Source organism: Moschus berezovskii, chromosome 18 (assembly GCF_049115385.1).
Source record: "Moschus berezovskii isolate FMDL1 chromosome 18, NW_MosBer_1.0, whole genome shotgun sequence".
In the NCBI taxonomy this organism is placed as follows: Eukaryota; Metazoa; Chordata; class Mammalia; order Artiodactyla; family Moschidae; genus Moschus; species Moschus berezovskii.
This window is the reverse complement of record NC_142477.1, coordinates 18,634,445-18,653,182: the sequence shown is the minus strand read 5'-3', so window position 1 is coordinate 18,653,182 and position 18,738 is coordinate 18,634,445. Positions and strand designations below refer to the sequence as shown.

General features: G+C 41.4%; 1 protein-coding gene across 1 annotated transcript in view; it reads right to left on the bottom strand.

Moving 5' to 3' along the window:
* Positions 1-1,965: 1,965 nt before the first annotated feature.
* Positions 1,966-18,738, bottom strand: part of OTULINL (OTU deubiquitinase with linear linkage specificity like) — a 44,178-nt gene continuing 27,405 nt past the window's right edge. The window contains exon 8 of the mRNA XM_055422250.2: positions 1,966-18,468. Coding sequence (XP_055278225.1) covers positions 18,295-18,468 — 174 coding nt within the window. The 3' untranslated portion in view covers positions 1,966-18,294. The remainder of the gene's footprint in view (positions 18,469-18,738) is intronic.

Genomic DNA, 18,738 nt, shown 5'->3' with positions numbered 1-18,738 from the left:
CTCAGGTATGTGTGTGAGAGAGGGACAGAGACACAGTGTGAGTAGCAAGCTCTTGGGAAACAAACAGAGCAGAGCAGAGACAGTGAATTATAAGTATGCTATTTCATATAAATTATCGGAAAAATCCCAGTATTATTAAATTCCTGTCTCCTCTTTGCCTCCTATATCCAACTGGCCATGAAGGCCAGTCATTGATCTCCCTGCCTCTGCTGTCTCTCCTCCGTCTAATTCCATTTTCCATGCTTCCATCCTAGATGGTTCCAAATGTCAATAGGTATAAAACAGCTCGATCAATATTTGTTGTCCATTAGTCTCTTCATTATAATGTGATCTCCTTCTGGTAAAGAGTGTACCATGATTCTTTGTGTCCCCACACCTGCCCTGGTTCCTAGCCCAGAGTTAGTAACAAGCATATATTTGTTTGGTTCATTTGAAGTACAAAAAATATTAAAATTAAATTTTCTTCTTCTTGCAATAGAAGCTAGCTCTGGCAGAATTTCAGAGTGTCTAGTTGTTACCTGACTATCCAAGTCTTTATAATTGTGGCCCTTGGTGACATTCCAACAGAAGGATATTATCCACGCCACCAGATGATAGGAAATTTTGTTCTCCAGGTGTCATAATAATTCCTAGTGAGTCCTTCCCAGAATTTACCTCTGTGAACTCCAGGTGAGCTTTTGTTCACCTGCTCTGAAATGTCTGACAAATGAGTGGAGGTTGACAGAGTCCACGTTTTCATAAGGCTCTCATCTCTCTGACATTATGTAGGGCAGGTTAATGACTGAAGTGGTAACTTGACTGAGAAGACTCCTATGTAAAGATTTTTGTTGTAGACTGTGACTTGTCCATAACCCAGTAATGAACAATGGTTAAAGAAATAAACCAAAACCAAAAACACCAAACCAAAATAAGACAAAAACTCTTGCTTTACTGTAATTCTGATGAAACCAGCAGAGAAAAGTTCAAAGTCAATTCTAATCGTTCAGATAGCATCCTCAAAAGATGGAAAATTAAAGTTGCAGTTTACTATCTTCTAAAGATCATAATGGGCTTCCCTCATGGCTCAGGCAGTAAAGCATCTGCCTACAATTCGGGAGACCTGAGTTGGATCCCTGGGTTGGGAAGATCCCCTGGAGAAGGAAATAGCAACTGACTCCAGTACTCTTGCCTGGAAAATCCCATGGACAGAGGAGCCTGGTAGGCTACAGACCATGGGGTCTCTAAGAGTCAGACACGACTGAGCAACTTCACTTTCACTTTCAAAGATCATAATGACATCAAAAATAGAACTCAGGTCTTCTGACTCCCTCTAAATACTTACTTTTAATATAAATCTACATAGGAATTATTTGGATAGCATATAAAAAGTACTTCACATGACCCAGTTATGACTTTAAGAAACCAGGGGGAAACATATTGAAAGCTACATAAATTAAGGGTGAATTTCAGATGTTTGTAAATTAAACTATTATGTCTCACTTCTGTTCAAAAAATAAGCATTTAAACATAAGTATTAATAAGTATTATTTACCCTTATGAACAAATTAAATTTTGAATGCTTGAATGATTCTTCAATTACATTGATAAGAATTATTGATTTCTAGCAGAAGGAAGAACATTTGTTAACTGAAGCATATAATGGAAAACTGCCAATGTAGGGAAGATATATTTTTAGCTCAGGGTTATGAAAGAAGGTATTTTTTTCAACTCAGGGTAGGTATTGGATAAATACTGTATTTGAAACTTTTTAAAATTAAATTTTATTTTTTTGATGTATAGTTGTTTTATAACATTTTTAAAAATTTCTGCTCTGTAGCAAATGGTTCAGGTATTATATAATTTTTATATATATTATTCTTTTTCATCATAGATTATTAAAAGATGTAGAATATGTTATTTATACACCATATATATTTATATGTGTTATATATATATATTTATAATGAAAAAGAATATGGTTGTCTATGCAGCAAATACTTGTTGTTTATGTGTTTTTTATATGATAGTTTGTATCTGCTAAACCCACACTCTTAATTTATCCCTCTCTCATCCCCTTTCCCCTTTGGTAACCATAGATTGTTTACTATGTTGGTAAGTCCATTTCTGTTTTGTAAATAAGTACATTTGTATCATATTTTAGATTCTACATATAAATGACATCATATATTTGTCTAAAGAGCCTTTTGATGAAATGAAAGAGTGAAAAAGTTACCTTAAAGCTCAACATTCAGTAAACTAAGAACGTGGCATCTGGTCCCATCACTTCATGGCAAATAGATGGAGAAACAATGGAAACAGTGTCAGACTTTATTTTGGGGGGCTCCAAAATAACTGCAGATGTGACTGCAGCCATGAAATTAAAAGACGCTTACTCCTTGGAAGGAAAGTTATGATCAACCTAGATAGCATTTTCTAAAGCAGAAACATTACTTTGCCAACAAAGGTCCATCTAGTCAAGGCTATGATTTTTCCGGGAGTCATGTACAGATGTGAGAATTGGACTATAAAGAAAGCTGAGCGCCAAAGAATTGATGCTTTTGAACTGCAGTGTTGGAGAAGACTCTTGAGAGTCCCTTGGACTGCAAGGAGAACCAACCAGTCCATCCTAAAGGAGATCAGTCCTGAATATTCATTGGAAGGACTGATGTTGAAGAGTCGGACATGACTGAGCGACTGAACTGAACTGACTGATATTTGTCTTTCTCTGTTGGGCTTGCTCACTTAATACAATAATCTCTAGATCCATCGATATTGCTGCAAATGGCATTATTTTCTTTTTTATGACTGAGTAATATTCCATTGTATTTTCTTTTTCCATTCATCTTTATCTGTTCTTCTGTTGGTGGACACTTAGGTTGCTTCAATGTCTTGGTTATTGTAAATAGTGCGGCTGTGAACACTGGGGTGCATTTATCTTTTCAAATTAGACTTTTCATCTTTTCCAGATATATGTCCAAGAGTGGGATTGCTGGATCATATGGTAGTTAAACTTTTTAGCTTTAAAGGAAACTCCATACTGATTTCCATAGTATCTGCACCAATTTACATTCCCACCAACAGTGTAGAAGGGTTCCCTTTTCTCCATACCCTCTCCAGAAATTATTTGTAGACTTCTAAAATGATGGCTAATTCTGACTGGTGTGAGGTGATATCTCATTGTAGTTTTGATTTCCACTTATCTAGTAATTAGTGATGTCAAACATCTTTTCATGTGCCTGTTGGCCATCTGTGTCTTCTTTGCAGAATTGTCTGTTTAGATTTTCTGCCAATTTTTTGATTGGGTTGTTTTTGTTGCTGTTGTTGTTATTGAGTTGTATAGCTGCTTCTATATTTTAGTAATTAATTGCTTATTGGTTGCATTGTTTGCAAATATTTTTTCCCAGTCTGCAGGTTATCTTTTTGTTTACAGTTTCCTTTGCTGTGCAAAAGCCTATAAATTTGATTAGGTCCCATTTGTTTAATTTTGCTTTTATTTCTATTGACTTGTGAGACTGATCTAAGAAAACATTTCTACAATTTATGTCAGAAAATGTTTGCCTACTTTCTCTTCTAGGAGTGTTAAGGTGTAATGTTTTAAGTCTCGGAATTTTATTAAATTCTATTAACAAACCCTTGAGAATTGCTGAGGGAAAGATTGGGGGAGAATCAGAAAGATCACTGTGTTGCAAATACTCATGTACACTATCAAGAAACTGAAAAGGGCAACCCACAGTGTGAGAGGAAATATTTCCAAATGATGTATTTGACAAAGTGTTTGTATCCAGGATATATTTAAAACAACTTTTTCACATCAACATAAAGAGAAAAACCACACAACTTTAAAAAAAATGTGCAAAAGATTCAAATGGCCATTTCTCCAAAGAAGATGACCAATGTCCAATAAGTACATGAAAAGATGTCCAGTGTCATAAATCTTTACATAAATGCAAGTCAAACACAATGAGATACAATTTCACATCAATTAGGTGACTAAAATTAAAAATAGACAATAACAATTGTTGATAAGGATGTGGAAAATCTGGAATACTCATACACTGCTGAGTGGGAATGCAAAATAGAGCAACTACTTTGAAAAAGCACTTGACAAAATATTAAAAAGATCATATAACCCAGCAAGTCCATTCCTAGGTATATTTGCAAGAGAATTGAAAACATATATTCACACAAAAAACTTGTACATAGACATTCACAGCAGCATAGCTAAAGAGGAGAAATAAATTAAATGCTCATTAACTGATTATTAGAATGTGGTATATTCATAACAATAGATTATTGTTCGTCAATAAAAGTAATGAACATGGAGAGTCCTCAAAAACAGTGTGCTATGTGAAAAGTCAATTACAAATGGCCACATATTGTATAATTCCATTTTTCAGAAATTCCAGGATATGCAAGTCTTACAGATAAGAAGTAAATTCCTGGTTTCCAGAGGCTTAAGAAAGGGGTTTTTTGAGGGTTATTTGGCAGTAATAAAAATATTCTAGAATTAGATAGTGGTGATAATTCCACAACTTTGTGACTACACTAAAATCTACTGAATTAAACACTTTATACATTAAATTTGCCTTAAATAACAACAAAGCTATAATTTTAAAAATAGTCTTTACAACATTTAAAAAGGGAAAAAATTATAAATAAAATTATTGATAGTATTGTCGTTGGTAATAGAATTCCAGAAGAAAATATATATCAAAATTGGTGAAGATCATCCACTGACCTGGCTTGCCTGGTGGCTCAGCAGTAAAGAATCCACCTGCCAGTGCAAGAGACAAGGGTTCAGTCACTGGGTTGGGAAGATCCCCCTGAGAAGGAAATGGCAACCCACTCCAGGATTCTTGCCTGGAGAATCCCATGGAGAGAGGCGCCTTGCAGGCTCCAGTCCATGGGATCACAAAGAGTCAGACACAACTTAGTGACTAAAACCAACAGCAATCCTCTGACCTATTCCCCTGACGACAAATAGGTTCAGCACCGGGGACAGCTCCCCATGTGTGCCATCTTTTCAAAGGTAGCTTACAAAAGGCTACTAAAATCCTGTAAAAGTTTCCTAATTTCTCCTCTGCTTTTATTCTTTTCAACCAGTTATGCTTGCCTTTATGTTTACATTATTGTGAGCAATTGACCAGAATACCAAGGATCAGTTACTTCATTAATCCACTTAGCAAAATATATTGATTGTTATGTGCCAGGCATTCACTCAACATGAGATCTTAGACAAGTCACTGGCCTCTGTTAACTTATTATCTAACACTTGTGAATAATTACACATGCATGATATACTAAGACACTTTGTGAAATAAATCATATGACTTGTTTTCATGAAAGGTGTTTTTATTACTGAATTACTTCTCTTTCCAAGGAAATTGCATCACTCTGAGCAGTCACACACAGGAGCCCCTGTCATTCTGAGAAGCTGGGAGATGGGTCTTGAGTTTAAATATTTTCAAAAGCAAGATCTTCCTATTTACATTCCATGATGATTCTTTACTTAACCCCTTTTTCTTCAGTGAGTTTCTTCAGCTATAAGCCCATCTGCTGCTGCTGCTGCTGCTAAGTCACTTCAGTCGTGTCCGACTCTGTGTGACCCCATAAACGGAAGCCCAACAGGCTCCCCCATCCCTGCAAGACGCTATTCTTCTGTGGTGCACAGAATTTCATCAGTATCCTTCTTTTCCTTAATGACATCCCACCTGCCTCTACTCTTCTTTGAGGTTTAATTTAAACATGCTATATCATTTCATATCACCCAGCAACATTTATTATATTTATAATATATTTTTTCCAAATGTATTAAAGTGGTTTCTTTCTGGTGGTTCCTTTAGAGCCTTTATATAAAAAAATAACCCAACCCATAATAATTAATATATGTTGTTGTTCAGTTGCCAAGTCATGTCTGACTCTTCCCAACCAAATGGACTGCAGCACAGCAGGCTTCCCTGTCCTTCACCATCTCCCGGAGCTTGCCCATGTTTATGTCCATTGCATCGGTGATGCCATCCAAACATCTCATCCTCTGTCATCCCCTTCTCCTCCTGCCTTCAGTCTTTCCCAGCATCAGGGTCTTTTCCAGTGAGTTGGCTCTTCTCATGAGGTGGCAGAAGTATTGGTGCTTCAGTTTCAGCATCAGTCCCTCCAACGAATATTCAGGGTTGATTCCCTTTAAGACTGACTGGTTTGATCTCCTTGCAGTCCAAAGGACTCTCATGAACCTTCTCCAACACCACAGTTCAAAAGCATCATTCTTTGGTGCTCAGCTTTCTTTATGGCCCAACTCTAACATCCATACGTGACTACTGGAAAAACCATAGCTTTGACTCAGTTCAGTTCAGTTCAGTCACTCAGTCGTGTCCGACTCTCTGTGACCCCATGAATCACAGCATGCCAGGCCTCCCTGTCCATCACCAACTCCCGGAGTTCACTCAAACCCATGTCCACAGAGTCGGTGATGCCATCCAGCCATCTCATTCTCTGTCGTCCCCTTCTCCTCCCGTCCCCAACCTTTCCCAGCATCAGAGTCTTTTCCAGTGAGTCAACTCGTCGCATGAGGTGGCCAAAGTATTGGAGTTTCAGCTTTAGCATCAGTCCTTCCAATGAACACCCAGGATCGATCTCCCTTAGAATGGACTGGTTGGATCTCCTTGCGGTACAAGGGACTCTCAAGAGTCTTCTCCAACACCATAGTTCAAAAGCATCAATTCTTTGGCGATTAGCTTTCTTCACAGTCCAACTCTCACATCCATACATGACCACGAGAAAAACCATAGCCTTGACTAGACAGACCTTTGTTGGCAAAGTAATGTCTCTGCTTTTTAATATATTATCAAGGTTGGCCATAACTTGCCTTCCAAGAAGTAAGCGTCTTTTAATTTCCTGGCTGCAACCAGCATCTGCAGTGATTTTGGAGCCCAAAAAAATAAAGTCTGACACTGTTTCCACTGTTTTTCCATCTATTTCCCATGAAGTGACGGGACCAGATGCCATGATCTTTGTTTTCTGAATGTTGAGCTTCAAGCCAAACTTTTCACTCTCCTCTTTCACTTTCATCAAGAGGCTTTTGAGTTCCTCTTCACTTTCCGCCATAAGGGTAGTGTCATCTGCATATCTGAGATTATTGATATTTCTCCCAGCAATCTTGATTCCAGCTTGTGCTTCTTCCAGCCCAGCGTTCCTCATGATGTACTCTGCATATAAGTTAAATAAGCAATGACAATATATAGCCTTGACGCACTCCTTTTCCTATTTGGAACCAGTCGGTTGTTCCATGTCCAGTTCTGACTGTTGCTTCCTGACCTGCATACAGGTTTCTCAAGAGGCAGGTCAGGTGGTCTGGTATTCCCATCTCTTTCAGAATTTTCCACAGTTTATTGCGATCCACACAGTCAAAGGCTTTGGCATAGTCAACGAAGCAGAAAGAGATGTTTTTCTGGAACTCTCTTGCTTTCTCCATGATCCAGCGGATGTTGGCAATTTGATCTCTGGTGCCTCTGCCTTTTCTAAAACCTGCTTGAACATCTGGGAGTTCATGGTTCACATATTGCTGCAGCCTGGCTTGGAGAATTTTGAGCATGACTTTAGACAGACCTTTGTCAGCAAAGTGATGTCTCGGCTTTTTAATATGCTGTCTAGGTTGGTCATAGCTTTTCTTCTTAGAAGCAAGCATTTTTAATTTCATGGCTGCAGTCACCATCTGCAGTGATTTTGGAGCCCAAGAAAAGAAAGTCTGTCATGGTTTCCACTGTTTCTCCATCTATTTGCCAGGAAGTGGCGGGACCAGATGCCATGATCTTAGTTTTCCGAATGTTGAGTTTTAAGCCAGCTTTTTCATTCTCCTCTTTCATCAAGAGGCTCTTCAATTCCTCTTTGCTTTCTGACGTAAGAGTGGTATCATCTGCATATCTGAGGTTACTGATATTTCTCTTGGCAATCTTGACTCCAGCTTGTGCTTCCTCCAGCCCATTATGCTGAATGTTATGTGTACTCCCATTTCCCTTCAGTTCAGTTCAGTTCAGTTCAGTTAAGTCGCTCAGTCGTGTCCGACTCTCCGCGACCCCATGAATCACAGCACGCCAGGCCTCCCATTTCCCTTATGACAGTATAATTCCATTTCCCTTTCCTTCTTTGTGCTGTCATTGCTATACACTTTTTGCATAAGCTATGAACCCAATGTGTTTGTTATTTTTGCTTTATATAGTTAATTACTCTCAGAAGAAATTTTAAAATGAAAAATAATTTTGTATTTACCCATATATTTTCCATTTCTTGCACTTCTCATTCCTTTGTACAGATCCAAGATCCCATCTGGTTTTATTTTTCTTCTATCTAAAGAATATTCTTTAACATTACTTACACAGTGGTGCTAAATGGTAAAGCCTCTCAGCTTTTGTTTGTCTTAGTAAGTCTTTATTTCACCTTAAGGTGAAATTTTTAAAGAAGATGCTTGCTGGATACAGAAGTCTATGTTGACAGTATTTATTTTACTCTACAATTTAAAGATGCTGAGCCATTGTCTTATGACTTGTATAGTTTATGGAATCTGCTCTCATTCTTGGAGAAGGCAATGGCACCCCCACTCCAGTACTCTTGCCTGGAAAATACCATGGACAGAGGAGCCTGGTGGGCTGCAGTCATGGGGTCGCTAAGAGTCCAACATGACTAAGCAACTTCACTTTCACTTTTCACTTTCATGCACTGAGGAAGGAAATGGCAACCCACTCCAGTGTTCTGGCCTGGAGAACCCCAGGGACGGGGGAGCCTGGTGGGCTGTTGTCTATGGTGTCGCACAGAGTTGGACACGACTGAAGCGTCTTAGCAGCAGCAGCTCTCATTCTTATCTTTATTCCCCTGTACATCATGTGCCTTTTTCCTCTGGCTGATTTTAAGATCTTTCTGTTTATCACTGTCTTTCAGAAACTCAATTTTGATGTGCTCTGATATGTGTGTACGGGTGCTTTTATGTTACCTGGGGTTGCTTAAGGTTCTTAGATTTGTGAGTTTATAGTTTTTAGGGTTTTTAAATTTGGCAGTTTTTCAGCCATTATTTCTTCATATATCTTTTTGTCTCCCTCTCCTGCCAACAGACTCTTTTCTGGGACTCTAATTAACATGTAATGAACCTTGATACTATTCCCAGATCACTGAGATCTTATTTATCTGTTTTATGTTTCAGACTGTGTCGTTTGTATTGCTACATCTTCAGGTTCACTGATCTTTTCTTTTCCCACGTAGAAGCTGCAGTTAGTCCCATCCTGTGTATTTTTCCACTTCAGATATCTTAATTTTCATTTTTAGAAGTTCCATTTGGTTCTTTATGTCTTCAGCATCTCTCCTGACTATATTCCTATTATTTAAAGATCCTTAAACATGTTGAACATATTTGTAATAGCTATTTCAATGTCTTTGCATCCCAATTACACCATCTCTGTCATTGCTGGGTCTTTTTCTATTGATTATTTTTCTTCTTCTGGTTATGTGGTCTTATTTCTTGATTTTTGGCATGTCTAGTAATTTTTTTGGATGTTGAACATTGGGTTGTTAGGTCATTGAACATCTTTACTCCCCTATCCTCCTTTTGAAAAAATGTTGGTTTTATCCTGAAAGGTTATATAGTTATATAAGTGTGACCTCTGGGTCTCCTGAACAGTCACTTTGGATGCTGGGTGTCTTGAAGGCATAATTTGAAAGATCCATAGCTTGACCTTGATCTGAAAAATCCGTGGTAAGAGATTCATAAAATCCTCTCTCTGAGACCAAAGAGCTGCTGTGAGGAGATATGGAATTGACTTTGCCTGCAGTTGCATGGTTGGAGAAGGAAATGGCAACCCACTTTAGTGTTCTTGCCTGGAGAATCCCAGGGACGGAGGAGCCTGGTGGGCTGCCGTCTATGGGATCGCACAGAGTCAGATACAACTGAAGCGACTTAGCAGCAGCAGCAGTAGTTGCATGGAGGGACCAAACGTGTGGCTGGCTGCTGAGAAACAGAATGCTCCTGTAAAGACAAGTGGCTATCAGACAGTGCATCGTTAATCACAAAGTCAGTAATTCTCTCTGTGTACAAGGACTTGACAGGTTTCTGGTCTGCCACATGGATGATGCTGAACTCCCTGGTCCCTGGTAGGATACCATGGCACTGAAGACTGTATCTCCTTTGGACCATCAGCCTACAAATAGCAACTCTGAGGCATTGCTACACTTATTGAAGTAGGCTAGCCCTCATCACATGTCTTTGCTTATATTCCTGAAATTTATAGAAGTCATTACATGGTTTTATGTTGAGAGACTCCTTTCCAGGTCATATTTGAAGAAGCCTATTTTGTTTCACTCATTTGAAAATGCTTTTGGTTACAATTTTTCATCATTGCCCTGTGTTCAGCACAATAGCTGATTTTGAAAATCTCATCATCTGGGGATGATTTAAGAGGAAAGTAAGGGAAATGGCTTGGAACTATTTCAAATCATGTCACCGTATGTATTTACTTCTTCCTGAGCTGGGTAAAGAACTATGGGTTTAGCACCAACGTATCTGTCTTATAAGATGCTTGCTTCTTCCCACTTGGATATTCAACTTGGTGTCTGAGATTATTAAAATGAAGCTTTAAGTCTGACTGCTCTTGTTATTGTGATTTTTACAGCATTCTTCAACACATTCACCCATTCCATTAGGTCCTGCCAATCATTAGTTTATAGAAACTATTTTCTCTTCTCTCTGTTTTTAAGCCCAACTTACCTTGGCTTAGTTTAGTTGTTTTGTTAACCTGTGAAATGTAGGTAAGTTTAATGCCTCCAGCACAGGTTGGTCCAGAAATAGATTTAGTGGATATTCACTTACTACACCAAGCGATCTTTTCTGATATTCACCATGAGGCTCTTCAAAGATTTCCCATTGTTGTTATTTACTTACTGTCTAGGAAGCCACAAACGTGATCTGACCAATGAGAACAACCAGCAGGTTTACCCTTCTGCGGTCCTGGGCTCTCTGCGCTGTCCCCTGGCTCCAGGCTGTATCTTAACAAATATCCTGTAGAAGCAATAAGAGGTGGGGGGGAGGGGAGAACTTCCCTGGTGGTCTAGTGGTTACGAATCCTCCTGCTAACGCAGGGGGCATGGGTTCGATCCCTGGTCTGGGAAGATCCCACATGTCGAGGTAACCGAGCCCTTGTGCTGCAGCTACTAAGCCCCCATGCTGCAACTACTAAGCTTATGTGCTGCAACTAGTGAAGCCTGTGGGCTCCAGAGCCTGTGCTCCACAGGAAAAGCTCTGCAATGAGAAGCCGGTGTGCTCCCCAACTAGAGGAAGCCTGTATGCAGCAACAAAGAGCCTGTGCACTGCAACAGAGACCCAGTCAACCATAAATAACAAATTATTTTTTTTAAAAAAAGAAGCATAGGGAAAACAATATCTCATTACAGTAAACATTAACCTGTTTACTGCTGGGAATTCTCTGCATGAGGTGCCAGGCAATCAGAGTTGACCTTGGTGCTTATGCTTAAGAGTGCAGGAGCCAATTTCCACTACCGGTAAGAATTTACTATCCAGGGCACAAAGAGAACAACAAATTAAGGAAGTTGTCATGGAACCTGGAGGAAGCAGGCAATGTCAAATTCACCCTTTACAGCATGGAAATCAAGTACCGGAGCCAGAGTACTTTACAGAGCTAGCCAAAGTTCGGCCAAAGATTTGGCTGAAAACGCACGTAGGTAAGTTTTAGAGGACAAAGAAGAACCGTAAATCTCTTTCCATCAGAATGCTACAGAAAAGCTCAGGAGACTTCAGGTCATGTTTCTAAAGCAGCATGTGTGTCTTCTCAGCTATTTATCTAGACAGATCAATAGCCACAAACCTGCACATGAAGGGATTACTCTGGACACCTGTAACTTCTTTTTCCTATCTCCCCTCTAACCACCGAGAAAACTGCCTCATGAGGCCAACCTTGTATGACTGTCACCCTAGTCTGATACCACCACATTTGTCTTTATTCTCCAAAGAGCTCGTTAACATTTCTATTAGTGAGATGTTAATTGATTACCAACCTTAATTACCAGGTTCTCTGACTGCCGATTCTTCTGTGTACCTGAGCTGTGAAAAACTCCACGTGTATTTAATGGTTTGAGGCATGCCCTGCTTACACCAAATTCCCACAAAACATCACATCTATGCTGCAGGTACCCGGGCCCCCTACCCAGGTCACAGATGATTGGCTAGAGCCGTACACGTGTTCATTGGCTCGCTGGCTGAGCCAATCAGATTCTACTTCTCAGGCTTTTTTAACTCGTGAACTAAGATGCAGCTTCCTTCAGTGGCAGGAGCAGCCTTGTGTGCCCAAAGGGTGGAGAGCGGGAGGCAGACATGAAGAGAGACAAAGAGAAGAAGGGAAAGAGAGAATCACTTACAGAGTGAGGCGGGCAATCTGGAGGGATAAGACCATCTCTCCGTGACTCATGAGAGATGCAGCTGGAAACTCTAATTCTTGGCTCTCAGGTCCCAGGCGCGTTCCCAGAGGACTGGCCGTACTTCCTGCCCCGTTGGTCTGTGGGATTCTCCTTATCAAACTGACTTAAGTGGTTTTCTGCCCTTACCATCAAATGGCTGGAACAGAACCCAGAGTATTTTAGAAACATATTTTTTGCATTTCTGGCAAGACTGGCTCTCGGGCAGTATTTCATATTAATCATAAAACAGCAGCTGAAGCTCATAAACATGTGTCATTCGCACTAAAACCCCACACAGAATTGGAATTCAGGGATGTGCTCAAATCTCTTCCTTATTACAGACATTGAGCCTGTGCCCTCATTAGCCCGCCATCCACGGAGCCTGTGAAGGCCGAGCACAGTGAGTCTTTCAGATACATGAAGACCCTCAGTAACCAAGGCACACACTGGATGTGTCTTGTGGAGAAGAGACCTTACAAGTCACCCGATGTTTAAGAACTCTCTCCGATCCCATTTGCCACCAGAAGTTATTTGTTCTGTGCTGGTGATAAGCTTCCAGGCCTTCATTTTTCCTGATTTCAGCCATTCACGCCAAGGGGTGCGTCCTTCAGCTTCTGACTTTGATAAACACCCGAGCTGGGCTCTGGCATACCTGCCACGGTTTTGTGGATTCAGGCTACTATGCCCTTGGGCCCTGTTTGCCACACCAGCCCCACCCTACCCTGCTGCCTCCTACCTGGGACCTGCCTGTCAGCTCTGCGGAGTCCAGGCTGGGGTCAGGCCTCTTCCACAGCAGAGGGAACACGGGAGGTGTGTTCTACGGACATCTTAAGGTTCTATTCTCTAATTAGAAGTCCATGACCCCAATAAATAATGTTCTGAGTCGTATTTGTTTAAGAACCTGTTCCTTGGTGAACTAGATGTTGTTGGTTAATTTTAACCTCACTGCAGATAAAATGTTAGCCATACTTGATTTGACCTCTTATGTCTATTGTGGCCACTTCATAGGTCACTCTGACTTGATGAATATGTTGGGGTATCACTAACTTCAGAAAGCTTCTCTCCCCAAGACTCCATCTAAAAACTTGGTCTCTTCAAGTTTTGGATCAACAAAAAAGGAAGGAAGGAAGGAAATCATCACACTATGACTCTTTGCTTCTTTAAGAAGGTTAACAGCTGCACATGGCTTTCATTAGCAACTTGTGATTTGGAATTCATTTGCTATTAGTATGAGCACTGTTCTAGTCATGGTGATATAAGACCCACATTCCTTCCCACAGAAGTTTGAAATCCAGTAAAGAAAGAAATGTGAAGATTCTTGCTAAGCATAAAGAACTGAAATCAAAAGGAGGTTCTTGCTAATTTCTGCTGAGAGAAGGTAGAAACCCATGGAAGCCTTCTCAAAAAGTAGCAAATGTAACTGGGATTGTCTGATGACTGATCCAAGGAGCTCTGCCAAGCAGAGGGTCATGACTCAGAAGACAGACCCCAGCCCCCACGCACCTCTTCAGTCAGGTGTCCTGAGCAAGGCACACACTGGACATCTCCACACAGTGGCCTTGGGTGGCCCAATAGCAAAACAAAAGCACCACCCTCTCATGCTGGCAAAATCCCAAACCCCCAGAGAAATAACATCAGAATATGTTGATTCTTACCTGAAACTCATGTTTCAGTGCGTGCTATAGACCAGGGCCACATTGCAAGCTCTTTCTGCTTGTCTGCAAGAGTGTGTGCAGGAACTGGGAGCAAGTGTTGAGAAACTCTTATAGCAATCTGATCTCACTTTTACAAAAGTGCCCGTCTGCCAAGAACGGGAAATTCAAAAAACGGGCCCATCACCACGCTCACCACAGAGAGCTCCACAAGCACTGCTCTGCCACATGTTCAAAGGGAAATAGGCACGCTACTTCCTGCTTTAAAGACAGAGTCATGTGACATCTCCTCTTCCTGTTCAGTGCATGGGGTGTGCTTGCCTGAAGACAGGGACTCAGGAGGGACAACCAAAAATGCAACTAGTAACACAGCTGGTCTCACAAGCAGACTGAAGTGTCCACTCTTACCCCGTGAAATATAAACCAAGTGGGAAAATTAATTTCTCATTTACCATTTGATGACTAATGTATTAAACATAGATCAAATATACATCAGTGCTGATCATGCTTTGATCATGCTTAATTACACCTAAGGCTAGCTCCTGATAAGAGAAACACATATTTATCTTTCTTATTTAGCTATAAGATATGAATATTTTATAACATTTTCACCAAGTATCACCTCATCTCTGTTTTTCTTAATTTATAGTGTGATATAGTGTGTATGCTCAGTCATGTCCAACTCTTGGACCCCATGAACTGTAGCCTGCCAGGCTCCTCTGTCCATGGGATTTTGCAGGCAAGAATACTGGAGTGGGTTGCCATTTCCTCCTCCAGGGAATCTTCAAGTAAGTCATAAATGTGTCTACTTAGGTTCACATACTGAAAGTTCCAGAATATTAGTGCAGCTTTTAGGTTTTCACCCCCGTTGTCAGTTTGCACCAACTCCTTCTCATCACCTAGCCCCAGGGCCCTTCCCACAAAGCTGGGCCAACAGAGAGGCCAGCACCCAAAGGAAGTCCGTGGACATGCTGAGAGCTGGACACAAGCTGAGACTGACAGGTACATGAGGTGGTGCCCCAGTTGCTTCCCAGATTCTGTCTTTGGGGATGACGGTGATAACAAAACATGGGGCCAGCGAAGTCTCAAGCTTTGGGGTTTGTCCAGATAGACGTGTTGCTATATGCTAAGGAGCAATGGAGTCAAGTTGTATGCTGTCCATGAAGCCCTCTAGCGTTACTGGTTTGACCTTCACTCCACCTTTTCAAACTCATGGGTGAGCAAAACAGAACAGTAAAACACTACACTGATAATTTTAACTACCAACCTGTATTTGGTTCTGTCTAGATGTTCATCTGAGGTTTTATAAGTTAGAAGCAAGATATATTCTTTGTTTACAAAAAGGCTATTTCAGTGCAAACAATATTTCTGTACTTCAGGAATGCTTCTTAGAACACAGCCCATGTTTAAATAAGCTGTTGTTGTTGTTTAACCTCTAAGTCATGTCTGACTCTCCTGTGACCCCATGGACTGTAGCCCGTCAGGCTCCTCTGTACATGGGATTTCCTAGGCAAGAATACTGGAGTGGGTTGCCATTTTCTTCTCCAGGGGATCTTCCTGACCCAGGGATCAAACCCGTCTAGCAATTAAAAACAGTGCTAATTTATATGTAGTTCCTTCTGACTAGTTTGTTATATTCATCATACAACTGAATTAAAAACAAAAACACCCAATACCTTGTCCCCTAAAATCTTCTGTTTCGATGTTTTCCCCCAAACACAGTAACTACTGAAGAGTCTTATTTTTTACTTTCATTATTATCATATTTAAATGTTTTTCACAATTTGGTCTTGCCCCTCTATTTAAAGAATCCTTTTTCCACCCTGCCCCATCCCCCAGCATGGTTAAGGATAAACATCAGGGGTTGATAATGTGACAAGAGTTACAAGCTGCCCGTGCCGTGCTAAGCTGCTTCAGTTGTGTCAGACTCTGTGTGACCCCATGGACTGTAGCCCACCAGGTTCCTCTGTCCATGGGGAGTCTCCAGACAAGAATACTGGAGTGAGTTACCATGCCCTCCTCCAGGGGATCTTCCCGACCCAGGTATCAAACCCAGGTCTCCAGAATTGCGGGCAGATTCTTTACTGACTGAGCCACCAGGGAAGCCCAAGGGTTATGAAAACCCATAGATGTAGGCAAGGGCTGTGGAGATCAAGTACAAAAGGCCATAGAGATCCCGCTTCGTGTGGCTCTCAAGGTATCGCAAAGCCCCTGGGTTTGAGCTCAGTACTCTTCAGCTCTTCACCCAGAGGACAAAATGGCAGCAGGCCCAATACTGGCTTTATGTGGTAAACGCAGGTGAGTGTCCCCATTACTAATCTAAATGTTAGTTTCATAGACCGCAGCATTTAACATACCTCCTTTTTATTTACAGTAGACATATGGAAATGAGAAAACATTAGCATCAAACATGTTAATAAGTAAGTCATTCTTAGAAAGGGTTTGTAACTTTGAAATAGTATCCCATTAGCCAAGATTTTAAGTTACTTTGTATTTGCCGAAATACAAAGCGGGACTAGCAAAGTACCTCCAAAATAAAGACTGCTAAAATAAACTGGAAAAGTATTTCCAAAATAGAGACGACCAGAAGTTAGTGAGCCTGAGTGCGTTAGTTGTCTACGGTTGCTGTAACACGAACCGCAAACTTAGCAACTTAAACAACACTTTTATCATCTCACAGGTCTCTAGGTTAGAGGCCTGACACGGGTTCCACGGGGCTAAAAGTCAGTGTTGGCAGGGCCTTGTTGCTGCCTGAGGCTCTAGGGGAGAACGTGTTCTCTGGCCTTTTCTAGCTTCCAGAGGCCGCCCATGGTCTTCGGCTTGTGGCTCCTTCATGTAACTGCAGTAATATCCTCCTTGTAGCTGCTGCAATGAACAAAACCGGCTGCCTTGCCTCTGTCTCTCACCGTCCATCTCTTTCTCCCATCTTCCCCTGACTGATCCTCTCCCAAGTCCCCTCTTTAAGGACCCTTGTGATTATGCTGGGCCCACCTGGAGAACCCAGACCACTCTCTCTATTTCAAAGTTAGTAGATTAGTACCTTAGTTCCATCTGCAACCTTATTCCCCTTTGCTCTTTAACCCAACCTATTCACAGGTTTCCAGGATTAGAATACAGATATAGGGGCGGGGGGGAGGTGGGCATGATTTCTGCTGCTGCTGCTAAGTCACTTCAGTCGTGTCCGACTCTGTGTGACCCCATAGACGGAAGCCCACCAGGCTTCCCCTTCCCTGGGATTCTCCAGGCAAGAACACTGGAGTGGGTTGCCATTTCCCTCTCCATTGTGTGAAAGTGAAGTCGCTCAGTCGTGTCCGACCCCCAGCGACCCCACGGACCGCAGCCGACCAGGCTCCTCCATCCATGGGATTTTCTAGGCAAGAGTACTGGAGTGGCTTGCCATTGCCTTCTCTGATGATTTCTACCTACACACATTAAATACACATGTAAATACACATTAAATACACCAGTTTACTATTTTTATAACAGTTCAATAATTGTCATTCAGTTGCCTTAATCTGTAGAATGTATCTTTTTGGTTTATATAAAACATATTAAACTGGTCAGATGCAACAGTTTTAAAAAAAAGAGTAAAGAGATATAAAACAAATTGGACAGCATGACAAAGTAGTGGCTATGTGTATGTATGTGTTTAGATATGTAGATATAAAACTATACATGTATACGCGCATGTGAGTAAAAACACACACACACGCACAATTTTAAAGTTAATCAAAGGGTTCTGGAAAATCAGTCTACCACAGAGACTCCTGGGAAGGTAATGCTCATAAAATTAGGCCATGATTATGAAGATCGCAAATCAGTCAAAGACAAGATTCCTAATGAAGAACATAAAGGTTACAGCCAAACAAATTCTTCTCCTTTAGTCCTTTTCCTGTCCTTGTTTCCTTCTCACTTTTTTCCTGTTGCTCTTGTTCAAACTAAATATCCTTGTGCCTGACTGCATGTGAAGTGACCAGAGTCTTCACAAACAAGGTCAAACCACCAGCCCACAAACCTGTTAGTGCAGCTGCGCTGGAGGAAACCAGTCAGAACAGAGGAAAGGCACCATGGGGTCCCCTGTCCAGGGTACCTGTGCTCCTGGAGAGGGGTTCCCGACTCCTTCCATGGCAGCAATGCCAGCTTTGGTTTTCTAGAAACATTACTTGCAAGGGTGACTTCTGTCACTGGCGAGAGCTGGTGCCCAGTCCAGCCTGACTTAAAAGACAGGAATGTGGTAGTGGCGGTCGTTCTCGGTCAGCAGGGAGATCTCCGGCCACTCCCTGAGCGACTCTTCTGGGTAGCAGACTTCAAAGTCTCTGGAGTTAAACTTGAACAGTCTGAACACTTTTATCTTTACTTCCAGGGAGTATCCGAGTATAAACATATCAATCTGTGGGGAGGAGATGAAAGAAAGGTCACAGATGCACATTTCCAAATGCCCGCCTCCCCCCTCCAGCGGAGGGAGCATGTTCTGCAGCTCGTGAGATGATGGGCTCGTGGCCAGACCCACATGTGAACCGTGCAGGGTGTGGAATTGGGGACAGACATGGAAGACGTCTGCGTGGAAGGCAGGGGACAAACAGAGAAAGGTCTCCATAGGGGGATCACAGGGCAAGCTGTTTGGAAAAAATATAAAGGAATGCTTTCAATAAGAGTTATC